Source organism: Periplaneta americana, chromosome 4 (assembly GCF_040183065.1).
Source record: "Periplaneta americana isolate PAMFEO1 chromosome 4, P.americana_PAMFEO1_priV1, whole genome shotgun sequence".
NCBI lineage: Eukaryota > Metazoa > Arthropoda > Insecta > Blattodea > Blattidae > Periplaneta > Periplaneta americana.
This window is the reverse complement of record NC_091120.1, coordinates 90,522,547-90,540,722: the sequence shown is the minus strand read 5'-3', so window position 1 is coordinate 90,540,722 and position 18,176 is coordinate 90,522,547. Positions and strand designations below refer to the sequence as shown.

General features: G+C 35.0%; 1 protein-coding gene across 3 annotated transcripts in view; it reads left to right on the top strand.

Moving 5' to 3' along the window:
• LOC138698040 (colorectal mutant cancer protein) overlaps positions 1 to 18,176 on the top strand; it is a 485,405-nt gene that overhangs the window by 89,925 nt on the left and 377,304 nt on the right. For all 3 annotated transcript variants that reach the window (XR_011331666.1, XM_069823718.1, XM_069823719.1), the window contains exon 3: positions 508 to 671. Coding sequence is in view for 2 of the 3 variants with exons in the window: in XM_069823718.1 (XP_069679819.1) it covers positions 508 to 671 (164 nt within the window). In the remaining variant the exon portion in view is untranslated. The remainder of the gene's footprint in view (positions 1 to 507; positions 672 to 18,176) is intronic.

Sequence of the window (18,176 nt, the reverse complement as noted above, 5' to 3'; positions counted from 1 at the left end):
AATGTATCCGTAGGAAACAGTTCAAATTCACTTTGAACATTTATCAGTGAAAAGGTGAGAATGACAATGAATTTTAAAGTAATGTTTTTATGACATAGATTCTGTAACGCTAATCATATATGAACTTTTGTATCACGTTAATTTGTACCTATTCCTTACACTAAGTAGTTCTGCGCAGTAAATAGGCTCAAACATAAAATGTTACCCATCAAGTGGAGATTATAGACTTAGAAAAACGCTAGACGTTATCAAATATCTGGATTCCGACATGATGAAAGACCAGCAAGCTCATGTATCAACGTGAGAAGAGAAATACACGTTTAGCATTTTCATACACTATTATACTCATCGCTAAAAATGGAACGTGGGCCTGCATGTTTTATTATTATTTTACGGTACTAAGCATGATCATATCAGAAGACTAGTTTCAACTTTTCAGTTATTAATAATCATATTTTAAATTCACATATTTTACTGACACATTTACGTATCTCGTTTGTACAACAGGAGCGGCGTCAGGAGGAGGCAAGTTGCACGAGAGCTGGGAGTTCGACTCCGGAGCTAGAGACCTGAGTCCGGAGCCTCATACACTACAGAAACTCGTTGAGGCTGCTGGTGGTTCACTGCTTGCATCCGGAGCTACAGGAAACATGCTCGATCTCGCCAACAAGGTAAAACAGCTCGTACTTCTTACACTGAGAAACTGCATGAGATGTGGGGAATTTATAGAGATTTTTACTAAAATATACGACAAGGATTGGCAAAAATGTAATAGTGACGTCGCAGGGGCAGCGCAGTAAACTGTCTTTGCTTCACCCCCTCTCTTCCATTCAAATCGCTTACAACTCCAGTACACAACTATCTATCACTGGCGGGTTACCTACTTATATTTTAGATAGCTTCTTTCTCAAAACCTTCAACTGTTCGAAGATGTGAGTTTAAGGAAGAATGGGAAGAACAGTATTTGTTGTGCATATGGTGACAATATAGACGCCTCAATGTGTTCTAAAATTCTAATAGGCATTTATAAATCAAACATCGAAGGACATTACGATACATGTCCCGGCCACCAAGTCACTCAACTGAGTGCGCTCCTTGTATAATGGCAGTTGACTTAATATAAAATGTCAACATACATGTCGAACTTGGAGTCAGGCCACAAAGGGAAAAACACTGAAGGAGAAGGATTCGATCCGGTGCTGTGGATTGAACTTCTGCGTAGCTTAATGGTTAGAGCGCTTGGTACATGTAACCAAGGACCTGGGTTCGATCCCCGGCGCCGGAGCGAATATTTCTTCTCTAATATTAATTGTTATCGTAACAGACGTATTCTGTACAACCAAAAATTAAACTTTACGTAGGATGCCTTAGACCATGACGCCACGGCACGGGACGGTAAAGCAGTATGGAAAAGTTACAATTAACAACCCGTAAAAAGAATATCTATTAAAATTGTCTCTATATTCATAAAACTCTGCATGAGTAATATGTCCAAATAATGAAGTTTCATTCTATTTAATTTCGGGTCAAGTAACATTTGTATATATAATATAATTAGCATGTTTTTCAAGTAATTATTACTAATTGTGTTTGTGTCATTTTTAATCTATTTATATTACGGGCGAAATTTAGTGCTCTGGTAAAATTGAAGTAATCGCACGTTAGGAAACGCTGCTGTCGATTGAGACACAAAGATGAGCAACAGAGCATACGGGTTCTCCTTCCAGAAAGGACAATGTTGGAAAAGAGACTGGATGGGGAACGTAAGATTCCCTAGACAGATAGGTGAGCACTTCAGAAGAAGGAAGTTAGCCCAAGACCAGATGAATAGATGTGATAGAAGAAGATATTACGAAGGGAGGAAATTAGTGGCAAGGAAAGAAAGAGAGAGATGTAGGAGATTGCAACGAATTTATTTCTTTTGTCTGCTGTACCTATGAGGTTGGAACAGCATGCAACAGAATTTGAAACAAAGAAAGCTTCATCATTGAAAAATATACGGAAGTGATATTTTGAAAATAGTTGGATTGCCTACATCTTCTGTTTCTAAACTGCCCCTAGAATGAAAATGTTGTGATAATCGATTTCTTTTGTATTTTAGCGCTATAAATTTGCGTACTCTTTGTCTATTCTGTCTTTATTGAATTTATTGCTCATATTTACAAGTTATTAATATCTAGAATGAAATTAATGTGTGTTAACGCCTATCATTACCCTATGGTGTTTGCAGAATTTTGACCTAAGTCCATTACCGGACTTTTTTTTTTCGATTTAAGAGTAGGGACACAGTAGAATTCCCATGACTTGTAGTACAACACCTGTCTTCTGTCTGATGCAACGTAGGTCATCACTAGAGACCGTATTTTAAAGGGAATCCCTTTTTTTATTTCAACACGAAACATGAAATAATTAATTACGATATTCAAAACTATCTTCCACCGACCAAATTATGTGGTTTTGACTTCCCTTTTTTTTTTAGTCCATATTCCCTTTTTTCTCCTTTTTTAAAAACATCTCATATTTTGATCCTTTTTTGACAGAATATTGCAATCATTTAGATAATTTTGCTATATTTTTTTTTTCCGTTAGGCCTATAACTTCCTGAGCAAGCGAAAGTAAATATCGTTCTTCTTCTGATTCCAGACATTGAAAAACTAATAAAGTGAGCTGATTTAGAGTTCAGGATAAAAAGAAAATTTTCACCTCTGGTTTCAGTTGATGTTGAGCAGTCATTTTCTGTTTATAAAGACATTCTGTATTCAAAGAGGCAGAATCATATTGAAACATGTTGAAATGTTGAATGTGATCAAATACAACACTTTCCTTATGTTGTGAATCGATAAATATAAGCTTGTGTGTGCTATGTGTATCCATGAATGTGCTGAAGTGTGTTTTCAATTAAAATAGCACCCTTTTGACGGAGTAATATAGTCCTTTTTGAAGTCGTTTTTTGACTGTATCAAATACAACACTTTCCTTATGTTGTGAAGAGAGAAATGTAAGAATGTGTGTGCCATGTGTATCCATGAATGTGCTGAAGTGTGTTTTGGGGAGTAATATAGTCCTTTTTCAAGTCCTTTTCTTTGGCTATAACTATCCCTTTTTGTCCTTTTTTATGAAAAAGTTTTCCTTTAAAATCCGGTCTCTAGTCATCACATTCTTTATGGACTTGGCGTGATTCAACTCACTACAACTTTCACGCTGCTTTAAAACTGCCTTTTAGCTGTTGCGTACGTTGCATTCGACGTATATTCACTAAGTCTTAAACATTAAATTAAATAATTACCCTTTTATTCTTGATTTACTTCTACATAAGATTTGAAGATAAGTGTCAGTATATTAAATTTTGTATCATGTTACATACTTAAACTTCTATTTTCTTTGGCCACGTTACACCTCCTGCAGAAATGTGGTTTATATTGTGCAATGATATTATTAAATTGCAGTCACATTGGCTAATAAATACCGCATGACCAAATTGTCGAGTGGAGAATTACTTGTACGACTAATAAAACTGGACAATGATTAGTTTAACTCAGTTTGGAGGTCACTGAACTGCACTTTTCGTGCAACTGTATGTTTTGCAGTCCGTTCCCAGAAGTCGCTAAGCTCCGCTTATGTTCAAGTGTGTAGTATGTGTTTGTAATTCATAATGTATATATGTAAATACATTAATTTGTTGAAGGTTTATTTCTGCTGTAATTATAAATTCTAGTGGACTACACTAGAGCAATAAATATGGTGTTTGAGAATAGCCTTTGCACTCCCTCTGAACATTATTTACTCCTATTTATTGAGAAATATAAAAGACATCGTCACAACGTTAGAGAAACACAAGACCGTTTTCAGAAATACGTAGTTTCCATTTCCAGCAGTGACTTCGTTGTGTGAACGAAAATTTTTACCGAGGTGTCAATAATATTTACGTGTAAATAGAAAGAAAAACATTTGCGAGAGTGTTGTTCACATGTTATGTTTACTCTGTAGTCGGGCTGAGGAAGTGTTCGTGGAAGTGTCGCTCCAACGTACTGGTCACGCGAAACCTGTTAACTGTGTGACAGCAAGCAAATAATAACCTAATCGTATTTCTCAGTCTCTCTTGATTTGAAATCAGCTAAAGAACGATGCGATGTTCTTACTGCTGATGCTGAGGAGGCCAGATGCTTTCTTAGAGAGCGGTGATGAAAGAACATATGAGAAATTATGGCATGTAAAGAAGACTAACAAATATTTGGAGGTGTACAGGGCATGTGGTACGACTAGACTTCTATTATGAGTAGTAAAGCAGACGATCAAGTGGCCAAGCGAATTGAAGATTTTCAGCAGAATGGAATGAGGGAGAATGGTTTTAAAAATTGCACGTTCCGGCATGGCTGACCGGGACTGCTTAATCTAAACATAATCGGTCATAGCTTTTAAGTAATGTCATGCAATAATCTTAAGTGTAGTCTTAATTGTGTCGCTATTGATCTTGACAAGTCGAAAAGAACTAGTAAGTCATTCGTGTAGTTCGAATCCGAACTTGCTGAATGTGAAGCTAGTACTATTTTCACGCTCTTGCGGTGAATGGTGTTTTGTGTTGAACTATGTAATTGATGTAGCGTATCATGTGCTAATTTCACGCTCTTTCGATGAAGGGTGTTTTGTACGAATATTAAACTACTACTATTATGAGTAGTAAAGCAGACGATCAAGTGGCATTTTGCATAACTCTATTATATTAAACCAATTAATTTAACTCAGTATAATATATTTAGAAATCAGTGTCTTATGCGAATCTGTAGAAATAAAGCGACGTTAATTCTAAAATTAAGTATATAATATATGATATGATATGATATGATATGATATGATATGATATGATATGATATGATATGATATGATATGATATGATATGATATGAGATAATATGATATGATATGATATGATATGATATGATATGATATGATATGATATGATATGATATGATATGATATGATATGATATGATATGGTATGATATAATATGATATGATATGATATGATATGATATGATATGATATGATATGAAACCTAGATGTTGATACAGCGCCGTAAAATAACCCAATAAAAATGATATGATATGATATGATATGATATGATATGATATGATATGATATGGTATGATATGGTATGATATGATATGATATGATATGATATGATATGATATGATATGATATATGAAGGATTCAGAGCCATAGTGGGCCAAGCGCCATTTATTAAAAACGGAGAAAGTTAAGTGAATACCATAGTTTAATGAAGATTGACATATCATTTAGTTTTATTATGCATACTTTATATTACTTGCTATATGTTTAATTGAATTATGGTACTCACTTAATTTTAACCCTTGTTTTCTACGTTTTTAATATATGGCGCTTGGCCCACTATGGCTCCGAACCCTTCATATGATATGATATATATGATACGATATGATATATGATGTGATGTGATGTGATATGATATGATATGATATGATATGATATGATATGATATATGATATGATGTGATGTGATTGTGATTGTGATGTGATGTGATGTGATATATGATATTATATATGACATATGATGTATGATATGATATATTCATTTGCCAAGTATTTCCTTATTACTTCTATTCTTCTGTTTTAACTGAATTGCTGTCTATCCTTCCCCAGAGCAGTATATATTAGAGAGTACCGCATTCTCGGCGGCGGCGGCCATATTTACTCCTTGCTCGGCACAGAAGCATTAGCAGTAATGCTAGAAGGAAGGTCATTAAAGGCGATATCATACATGTTGTTGTGGTTTATTGAACACAGGAGACAAGGATTAATAAACATTATTGTCATAGTGAAATGACTCATTAGAAATAACACTTTATTATTTATGTTATGTCCATTTTAATAGGGATATTAGCAATTTTCTGTTGCAGTTCTCATACCAACACTTCGACTGCCACATTAACAGATTGTTGTAGTGCATTTGCTATAACAGACAATTTTCTTAACAATAAATATATTCTAGTCCTAAAATACAGTGATAAGACGTTTTCTAAAATATTATAAGATGTTGGGAACATATGAGTTGAGTGTTAATGAATAAAAACTTCAAATCCTTAAATTTCAACTAATTTTCTACCAACGTTTCACATTTTTCTGCATATAGAATTATATTAAATACGAATTTACAAGGGTATACAAGTGATATTATCTTATACGACTTGAGAGTCACTAATGTGCTAATAAAATTTATAGTTTCATTCATTCATCCCTGTTATCAGTTATTAGACATGAAAAACAGTTTTCACAAATATTATATAACATATTTTGTTTTATTTTGAACAAAACTGATCCCAACAAATAATAAAGAGCTTGTTGTTCACTCCACTATTTATATTTTAAGTTAAATTACAGTTTAGCCTATATCAATTTCTTTTTACTAACATTCATCTTCACTAGACCTTTCTGTTTCGGATTTACTTACATCTGTACCTAGAAACTCAGCTAATTGTTCAGAATCGAAAACTGTGTAATTTCCATGCTTCGTTTTTTAGAAAAAAAAATGAGAAATCGTAATGCAGTTTTGAATTATTTTGCATCCGGGATTGGATTTATGGAGCGGACAGTAGAAAATAAAATATTTTCTAACGCATCCTGCATGCATCTATCTGGCATAAGATATTTGAAGTTCGCTTTATTAAGACAATTTTCTTGAAAATCAAGAACTGTTTTTGTTACCAATAGAATACCGGTTTGGGATGGCTTCCAACGTCCCCTTTTTCCCCACCTTGATGTTTTCAATTATAAATATTTTGTCATTACTTACTTATGGCTTTTAAGGAACCCGAAGGTTCATTGCCGCCCTCACATAAGCCCGCCATCGGTCCCTCTCCTGTGCAAGATTAATCCAGATTCTGTCATCATATCCCATCTCCCTCAAATCCATTTTAATATTATTCTCCCATCTACGGCCTTCCCAAAGGTCTTTTTTCCTCCGGCTTCCTAACTAACGCTCTATATGCATTTCTGGATTCGTCCATACGTTCTACAAGTCCTGCCCATCTCAAACGTCTGGATTTAGTGTTCCTAATTATGTCAGGTGCAGTTCTGTGTTGTGTAACTTTCTCCATTCTCCTGTGATTTCATCCTTCTTAGTCCCAAATATTTTCCTAATTACCTTATTCTCATACACACTTAACCCTCCGCTGGACACGTTAAAAATGTTACGTGTATTTGCAAATGGGTCATGGGGTCTCAAAAGACTTCACATGCCAAGCGAAGGGTTAATTCTGTTCCTCTCTCAAAGTGAGAGTCCAAGTTTCACAACCATACATAACAGATAGTATAACTGTTTTATAAATTCTAACTTTCAGATTTTTTTATAGCAGACTAGATGACAAAATCTTCTCAACCGAATAACAAACATTTCCCATATTTATTCTGCGTTTCATTTCCTCCCAAGTGTCATTTATATTTGTTACTGATGCTCCAAGATATATGAATTTTTCTATCTCTTGGAAGGATAAATTTCCAATTTTTATATTTCCAGTTCGTATAATATTCTGGTCACGAGACATAATCATATACTTTGTCTTTTCGGGATTTACTTCTAAACCTTTCGCTTTTCTTGCTTGAAGAAAATTCTCGTATTTTCCCTAAAAGTTTGTGGATTTTCTCCTAGCATATTCATGTCATCCGCATAGACAAGAGGCTGTAACCCGTTCAATTCCAAACTTTGTCTGTTATCCTGAACTTTCCTAATGACATATTCTAGAGCGAAGTTAAGAAGTAAATGTGACAGTGCATCTCCTTGCTTTAGCCCGCAGTGAAAATATTATGTCATTGAGAAAATTAATCTTTGAAGTATATTCCTCGTCTTGTTTGTGACTTAATGCTAATTTTGTATAATAACAATTGATTACACACTGATTAACTGCACAATAACACGGCATTCTTCAAGATAACGATGGAATATCACACTAGAAACCTGTGTTCCTATGCAAGTCTTGCGTTGTACGGAGTCTCCGCAGGAGTAAATATGGCCGCCGCGTCGGCATTTGCCGGATCAAAAGAATGCGGTACTCTCCAATATACACTGCTCTGTCCTTCCCTACCTATCCTCTTCTATTCTCTCTCACACATAGACTGTCTCCCTTCCATTTATCGCTTTCCTATTAAATATTGCATATTCCTTTCCTTCGTAATTTAATTATTTATTTATTTATGTACTTATTTTATTCTCTATTCTCAAATCTACCTACTCCTAAGCTCTCTTTTCCAGCTATTTTCTCCAAAATTATTTGTCTACATTTCCCTTTTCTCTATTTTTCAACACATCACTTATTATTTCTCTACTATTCTATCTCCTATTTATTTACGTATTTATCTTTTTCGCTTCACTTCAGTCCTAAATTTCCTCTTTTACTACTCTTTCCATAAATTTATTTATATAATACTCCTACAGTTATAATACCCCAACCCACAACATTAAAAAACATGAAATATTTAATTCACTTAATTACACTTCCAATTTCTCTCTCTCTTCCACTTCACATTTGTTCAAATGTTCTTTCACTTTAATTTTTCTTTTATTTATTATTTGTAACTATGTCTATCTTACTATACTCTTACATTACCTTCTTACACTTAACACTTTCTTCTCTATTCTTATTCGTATCACTTTTACTACCCCTGACTTTCTTGCACTTATTTTTTCAATTCTTCCCAATATTAATATCATCACTATGACTGCTCCAATCGCCCATTTTAATTAATTCTTCTCTCCGCTCTCCCGTCTTCTCTCTTCTTTAACTCTTCTTATGCTGAACCTTCCAATTCTTGATATATGCACATATAAATCAACACCCATTTTACTTTCGTCTACTGCTGTTTCTGTTGCCCGACGATCCTTTTTTACTTTAACTTGGAGCATCGCTATCTCTATGTAAGTTGATTCTGCAATTCGTAGCATGACAGTACGTCTATTCGGCTTGATTTCCAGTTGCTGACTGATAAAAATTAAGTATATACAGCTTAATATTTAAAGAGTAGAAGGTGAAGGTACTTCCTTGCAGACATTTGTACTTAAGGCACGTAGTTCGCGTATCCTCGTTATTATAGGCAGACCAGTGATTAATATCACACTTCTATGTACTTCTTGATTCGTTACTTTTATCATAGGAGTCGTTCTGGAAGGTGGCGAGAACAAATTTAATTTTCTTCAGTTATCGAGCCTGCACATTCCTGTTCGAGGACAGTCACTTTATCGGCTGAACTGTCACATATTCAAAGTTTATGTAGGCAGCTCAGAATATGAATTGCAACCCGAAAAATTTGTAGTTCCGTTCATAAAGTTTCATTTCAGTCGTCAGTGTTATCTCTGCGACCAAAACTAGCGGTTTTACTTTTTGTATGTGACATTGTATTTTATTACTTTTTATGATCGTGGCTGCTTTATAAATATGAATATATTGACGTGCGTGATGTATCTTGAATAAACTCCCATGCACGTTTTGAAAATCCCATTTATTTACTCTATGTTCTATTTTAGACACTTTCGACTGGATACGTTTTTCAGTATATTACTGAACATGAATTAGACTCGGAAGAAGATTTGAAAGCAATCAGCTGTTGACAGATTTAAACTTCTGTTCGGCTTTTACTTGGAGGGACTAAGGAAATCAAGGACCTCGGAGACCTAACTTCAGACTTCCCAAAGCAGAATCCTACTGCTAGCATATTCGATTAAAATTACATTCTATGTGTATGTAATGATTTTTATAAACATCCTTTCCTTTTAATGCTTTAATATTACTTTCTTTAATTGATAAAATGTCTTTAAAATGTGGTAGGTAATTGAGATGTAGTTAAATAAAATTTATCACCTGGATATGACTTTTCTTTATTATTACTCTGTGCTATCTTAAGCAGTAGTCATGACGCCATGAGCCATGCTTGCCACTAAATCAAGGAGTCCCACTAGCAATGGACGTATAATGATCGCAATCTTTAGGATGAAAGAGAGGACGAAACGGAAGAAGGAGCTCAATATTTGAAAGATAACGCAGGTGATGATGTCGATAATTATTTAACTACAGAAACGTCCTCGTTAAGAAGCAGTTTATAACGACGTTCTTCCTATCTTGTGCCTCATAAAAGTAATTTAATATCTTATATAACTCTCATTAATTATCGCTACAATCTAAATTCTATCCTTGGTGTGTAAAATTCCCATTAATTGTTAATTTTGATCTTAAATGAATCCCGAAATGAGAAATAGGCTGCTACCAGACTGCATTATGAAAATGTATAGGCTATATGAGGTATGAGTATGTTGTAATTGGAGCTTTGTGATACACCCCACTGAACCCTTTCCGACATCTCTTTTGCTCAGAGGGGTCTTATTTCCCTGTTAACTTGCCTAGGTGGAACGCATAAACTTTTCTTAATGTAAGAAACTTTGTGGCATGTGTACGTTGTGCGTTGCGTTGAGTTCATAGCTAACTGGCTTATTCCTCTTCCTACCCTCGAAAAAGTGAGAATGAGAGACCAACAATATTTCAGCGGGTTTGCATATTGATTTAGTGTTGCAGAAACCGAGTTCGATCTCTGTTATTGTTTTTTTTTTTTTTTTTTTTTTTAGTTTTTATTTAACGACGCTGTATCAACTACTAGGTTATTTAGCGTCGATGAGATTGGTGATCAGCGAGATAGTATTTGGCGAGATGAGGCCGAGGATTCGCCACAAATTACCTGGTATTCACCTTACAGTTGGGAAAACCCTCGGAAAAAAAACCCAACCAAGTAATCAGCCCAAGCGAGGATCGAACCCGCGCCCGAGCGAAATCTGTTATTGTTGATTCTCTTGTTTTCTTAATATGATTTCTTTAATCTATTCAGTCAAATGCAAACATAGTATTGTCAAATTAATAGACGTTCTTTCTTCAGAATTTCTTTCGTCAGTACATAATCATCCTGTCATCCGATAATTCAGTAAGTACCTAAACCAAGATTTAAAACAAGATTATACGATGTTACAACACAAAACCTAACCAATGCAAAATAATATAGTGTACATTGATACTACTGACAAGCAAACATCCTGATGGAGGCAGATAAGTTAATTTTTTTCCTTCCACCATGTTAATAATGTCAAAACAAGTGTTTATACAAATTTTCGAGTAGAAAAGCGTGATGAAAATACAAATTATTATTATTATTATTATTATTATTATTATTGTTATTATTATTATTATTATAGTGAATTAGTAGAAATTAAACCAGTTCTTTGGGATATAATACTATCCGTAATAATAATAATAATAATAATAATAATAATAATAATAATAATAATATTGCTGTTCGCGACAACCTAGCGAGGCCCAAGACCTACAAGCCAACTGCTAACCTCACGAACACATGCCTCTGGTGAATGATCATCCAACGAGTACAAGGGTAACGTGTGGTCAGCACGATTATCCATCCAGTCATTATAGCTGGCGTAAGAAACCGGGTTTCGCTACTCACTTTAACATCCCAAATTCATCATGATGCTGTGTAGGTAGAGGTCCCATACACTAGCCAAAATTTTATAATAAATTTCTTCCCCAGTGAAGCTTCGAACCAGCGCTCATTCCGTAATGTTAGTTACCTAATATGCCCATGACGCTTTGAACCACGTCGCTACGGCCTGCGACAACATAGAATTATTATTATTATTATTATTATTATTATTATTATTATTATTATTACTATTATTACTATTATTATTATCATCATCATTATCATTATTATTATCATGTCAGAAATTGACGGCATTGTTAATTACAACAGCAAAACAACAAACGAAACGAAATACGAAACTTAAACGGTCATGTCGATACATAGTCAGCAGTCGCGTACAGAGTCATTGCCCGGACTTAACTTGCTACGAAGTAGTTGCGGAGTATTTGAAACGCATATTATATACTTACACACTATTTTTTTTTGCAGTTTCCTTTATGCTCACCATTGTCACTTTAAGACCCTTACCTCCCTCCCCCCCTCTCTCTCCCCCTTTCCCCCCTTTCTCCCTCTCCCCCTGTCTCTTTCTCTTCGTGGTATCATGTTCACATAAGTATCGAGTTCTTTATGATCTTCTGTCCTATTAATCGAGTAAAACGAATGCATTTATTTTATTTTATTTCGTGACAGTCTATACTGGCATGTCCATTTCTTGAACACAAGTATACTTATTATTGTGTGATAAATAATACCTTTATTAAAATATACTTTATTTAATTTATGATGTAACATACAAAATACTCGTACTTGATCTTCAAAGTATAGTTCATTAAGATATATTATTCTGAGTTTTATATCAAGTGAGTATTGGAACACCCGTTGTCAAGGAACCCGCTGATTCTCTCTTCGTGCACATTTACAAAAGTTCGTTCATGAAGGAAATGGGTACTACATTGAAACAGGCGGTAATCTGAAGGAGGAAGATAAGGATTCTGTGTCGGATATTGTAAAATTTCGATTGCATCTAGTTGATATATTATTTTCATCACTGATCATTTGGCGGTATGCTTTTGCGCGTTTTCCTGTTGCAATAATATCTGCTGGGTAATTCTGGACGAAAACTGCGTAAACCCAATCAAGATATTGGAAATAAAGCTAATCACTATCAGAACGCCCATTAGGAAGCAGTTCAAAAGTATTTGGGCTTGAACTTTCACCAGACACACATGACTTCACGCGCAAACCGATTTATAGCAGTAATTGTAACAAATCAGCCGCGGCAAAACATTGTTTTTTAGTGTTAGAATTACGAAAATACAGCTATTAGTCATCATTTGTAACGGTTTGTCCGATAAACATGTCGCCCATGAGATTAACGATTTGCAGATTTCCACCCAATACTGAGCTTGCTGTATTGTCAGTTCATGTAGACGACTTTTATATTTTTTCCTTTTTGGTATGGAGTTTTATTGTAGACTTATCTTGTGAAGAACCAAGTATGTCGATAAGCTACACGTTCGAAGGTCGATCGAAGCGTGATAGATCTTCGCGCTGCTATTATTTCCATTACTGACGTATTGGAACTACTGTTGTGTACACGTTTATTGACCACACCTTCGGTCTATATTTCATATATTTTCAAGACACGTAAGTGTTTCTAAAACACTTTTTCTTGTAATACTGAAGAAGTACTACACGTATTTCAGACTTTGCTTTAGTCATTTTTGTTCATTTATAAAAACATTAACAAAATAAAAATTGTGACAAAAACTATTAACCCTGCCTTTTTTTTAGTGGGTTATTTAACGAAGCTGTATCAACTACTAGGTTATTTAGCGTCGATGAGATTGGTGATAGCGAGATGGTATTTGGTAAGATGAGGCCGAGGATTCACCATCAATTATCTGTCATTCATCTTACGATTGGAAAAAATCTCGGAAAAACCCAAGCAGGCAATCAGCCCAAGCGGGGATCGAACTCGCGCCTGAGCGCAACTTTTTTTTTTTTTTTTTTTACACGTTTATTTATCACGTACAATTTTTACATGATATATATGACATGAGTTATATAACACTATTTACACTATAATACCTGAGATCTTGTGACACATTAATTACATAATAAACATTATTTTATGACATTACACACACACACACACACACACGCGAAAAAAAAATTTAAGATTGTACTACGATAAAATCTCCCAAACTATGACATTTATTTTGACAGTATATGAACATATGAAACCAAATACTGTAATACTAAAATATATTCGATCTTAAATCATTTTTGGAGGCTTCCATCACTATTTACAAAATAACTTTTGGATACTACCAACTACACCTACCGTTAATATGGTAGCAATTTAAAAGATACATGTATATACATAGGCCTATATATTAACAGAGTAGAATTAATAACGTAAATTATTCACATAATCGCCATATCTTTTTATACAAATTCCTGAGTTTTACTTTCATATACTAAGAATGTTTTTCTTATTTTCAATTATTAACAAATTGTTACGTCCTTTTCTTCTCAGTTTCCTTTCAGCTTCCATTAGTAACTTTTGTAGTCCAGCTATCGTTGGATTGTTGTCACTGATCATGTAGTGTAAGTATCCCATAATTATCCATGTTAGTGCGAATTTATTGCTGTGGGTGCGCATTTCCAGTTGAAGTACCATCCTTCGAACGTCGTTCGGGTTGTCCGTGTGAGAGGCATTTATTAGTTTTCGACACAACCAAGACCATACTGCAGGTCGGCATGTTGTTAATCGATGGTGAAGAGTATCAAAACTGCCACAGTGTTGACATAGAGGTGAGTGCGTGATGTTATGGTGGTACTTTTTTGCTTCTGTGGGAACAATATCATTTACTACTTTATATGCACTTGTTTTCCAATCAGTTGAAATATTTGGTAGTGTGAAGATTTTCCATATTCTTTTCCACTTCATATTCGGGTATTTGGTCATAATGGAGGGAACGGTTTCTTTAACAGCTAATAATGACGTATATATTTCCTTTGTGGTCATAGACTCCGGATCGTTGAGAAGCCGCTCTGGTATTTTATTCAGGCACATTTTTATCCTTCGGAATATGGGATGTTGCAAAGTAAAATCTATTAATTCAGATGTAATGGAATTTTTATATTTAATTTTCCTTTGCAGTAATGTTTTAATGAGTAAAGCTTTGCTTTTATTATTAACTGCAATCAGATCGCATCCACCTTGTTCTGTCCGTTTCCAGAGTTGAGATTTAGCAATTTTATAAATATGTCCTGTCCACAGGTAATAAGTAATTCCCAATTCAATGCGTTGGGCTACATCTTCCGGCAGAGGTATTATTTGTGCAATGTACCAAACTTTAGATAGTATGAATAAATTTATGTTCCATATTTTTTGTATCAGGTTTAAGTTCCTAGTGAGCTGTTTGGAGAACATGTAACGGATTGTGTTTAAAATTGGATTCCAATTTAGTTCTATCATCTTCTTTATATCTGTGTGTATGAACATGCCAAGTATTTTAACAACATCTTTAATTGGTATATTTGCCATAGTCAGAGATGGTGGCCAATGTCCCAAGGGTAGCAAGTTTGACTTCCTGAAATTTATGTTAGCAGTAGATGCCATTGCATAACGGTGTAGAACCTGGTGAAGAACGGGAAGTTGCTGCTCCTTTCTCAACAAAATAACCATATCATCCGCGTAAGCCAATGTTGTGAACAATTTGTTATTACGAATCTCGGCATGAAGATTATGGTGAATCATTCTAATTAATGGTTCTGTACAGATGGTATAAAGTAACATTGACAAGGGACAGCCTTGTCTGATTCCACTTGCCAGTCTGATTGGTTTTGTAAAAAATCCATTCACTTGTATGCGGGAGTGTGCATCCGAGTACATAAAACGAATGACATTGATAATCATTTCCGGAATGTTCATCCTTTTCATGGTTTTAAATAGATATTGGTGGTTGATATTGTCAAATGCTTTTTGGAAGTCTAATGAAAGTAGTCCAGCCGATTCATATCTATTGGTATCAAAATAAAATACTGTATCTCGTAGTGCTTCCAGGTTGTCAGTTATTTTCCGTCCCGGTATTCCACATGTTTGTTCTTCCCCTATAAGGTCCTTTAAGTGAAATCTGATTCTATTTGCTATAAGTTTGGCAAATAGCTTGCAATCTGTATTCAATAGGGTTATAGGTCTATAATCTTGTATATTCTGTGCCTGTGACAGTTTTGGAATTAGAATTATAATACCTTCATTGAATCCCATCGGTTGTCTTGTCGCATGTAAAAGTTCATTGAAAAGTTTGGTTAGCGGTTCTTTAATAATGTTCCAGTATATTTTATAAAAATTATACCCAATACCGTCAGGTCCTGGTGCTGATTTTGAACTGGCCGTCTTGAGTGCTAATAGTATTTCTTCAGAGGTTATTGGTTGTGTAAGGGACGATGCTTCTTCATCGGAGAGAGAGGATGTTACATAGTCCAGTACTTTATCTTGCTCGTCATTGTTAACCTGTTTAGTTGCAAACAATTGCGTGAAATGTATTTCTGCCTGGTGCATTATATCTTTGGTGGAGGTGATCAACCCATCATCTCCACTTGTTAGTGAGTGTATATATTTGTTTGACCCTTTCGACTTTTCAGATGCTAAGTGATACAATGATCCACGTTCATCATCTGCAACTGATGTAGTGCGTGATCGAATTTTAATGCCGTCCATAATGTATTCTTGTATTTGCACAATTTTTGTTTTAATGTTTTTAATTTCCGCATCCACATCCTGACCAGCACGTTGCTTCATCAGTAGTTCTTGTAATGATCGGTAATAAAATTCACTCATATTTTTCCGTTCACGAGCTTTACCAATACCAACATATTTAAAAAAGGACCTAATGGTAGGTTTATATATGGTAAGCCATTTTTGTATATTTGTTAGTGCGCGGTTGTTCGCTCGTTTGTCAGCTGCTTTCCATCTCAGCATAAACTCTTCTTTGATTTTATCATCGTACAGTAAGGATTCATTTAACTTCCAATAACCTCTTCCATGAGGTGGGATGGTATTGTCGACTTCCATTTTAACTAGTAGAGCATGATGATCACTGAAGACTGCTGGTTGTACTTGTGCATTGAGAATGTTGTCTTTTAGCTGTTTATTCACATAAATTCTGTCAAGACGAGAAGCAGCTTGACCTCTATGAAAAGTAAATTGTACATTGTTTCCATGAACAACTTCCCAAGCATCTAAAAGTTGTAATTCATTACACAGTCTCTGTAAATTTGGAGATGGATGATATTCACCTTTCTGATCCCTTGCATTTAACACGTTATTAAAGTCGCCACCCAAAATTAAGATATTATACTTATGTCGTAGATAAAATGGCAAGTCTTGAGCAATCATTTGTTCACGTAACACCCTGTTGTTGGAGCCAGATGGTAAATACAGATTTACTATTAAGACACCAGTGTTAAGCAATAATGACGTTATTCTACCACTCTGATGTTGTTCATAAAGTTGTATTGATAAACCACTGCGGTAAATTATAGCTGTTCCTCTGTTTGAATTACCAACATTCACTATCGAATTATACTGCGGACCTATAAAATTGAAATTCTCATTATTGACTTCCTGTAACAATAAGATATCAATATCATTGTTATAGAGAAACTGCTTTAGCAACTGTTGTTTTGGTTGACTTCTAAGGCAGTTTATGTTTAAGGTAGCGTAATTAATTACAAACTGCATAATAATCAGGTAGATGGCACAGTTAAGTCGCAGCCACATGATTGGTCTGATGCAGCTCTATTATTTGATTAGAAAGGAAATTATTTGCGTAAGAGTGGAAAACCGAGTTTGGTTTCTTCACGAGGTTTAGGTTTCTCTTTTCTATATGGATGTTGTCTTGTTTTGGCAAAAGCTGATGATGTTTTATTTGGTACCTGTATATCTTCGTCTTGTTCCGTTACTTTCGTACTTTCTTCGTCCATCATATCGTCGCTCCAGGATCTAGTCAAGGGTTCTTGTTTATTTCCGTCATCTGTAACAGTGGGGTCAGTATCTGGGGTTGCCGCTTCTGCTGCTTGAGTCTGTGTAGTTACTACCGCGGTAGACTCTGGTAGAATGTTAACAGCTGTTCGTCGTAATCGCGGGTCACACGAGTGTTTTATCTGCATAACTTCTGGTGTTGTGTTATTTGACTGTGTGTTTCCTGAACATTAGATTCGTCCTCTTGTCATAATTTTTTGTTGCTAGGTTCTTCATTTTCCTCTCGTTGGTCAACATTACTGTTAATGTCAGTGGGCATTGTCTGAACATTCATAATATTTTCTGTGCTTGGAATTGTATGTTTACAAGTATCACCTACCTCCGTACTGCCTTGAAGATCGCCATCCGTTGGAATATCCATATGTTGAGAAGAAACTGCCTCAGGAGCTGTTGAATCTTGTATGGAAGATGTTTGATTCTCATCGAGTAGAACATTTTCACAATTTATGAGTGTGTGTTGCCGAACAATGTCACTTAATAGTCTATTCTTGTTATGGGGTCGAATGGGTAACGTAGTAAATTGTTGTTTACAGTCTTGTTTGAAATGTCCTGGCTCACCACACCGAAAACAAACTTGTATTTGCCCCGGATAATTTAAAGATGCTGTGTACATGCCGATTTT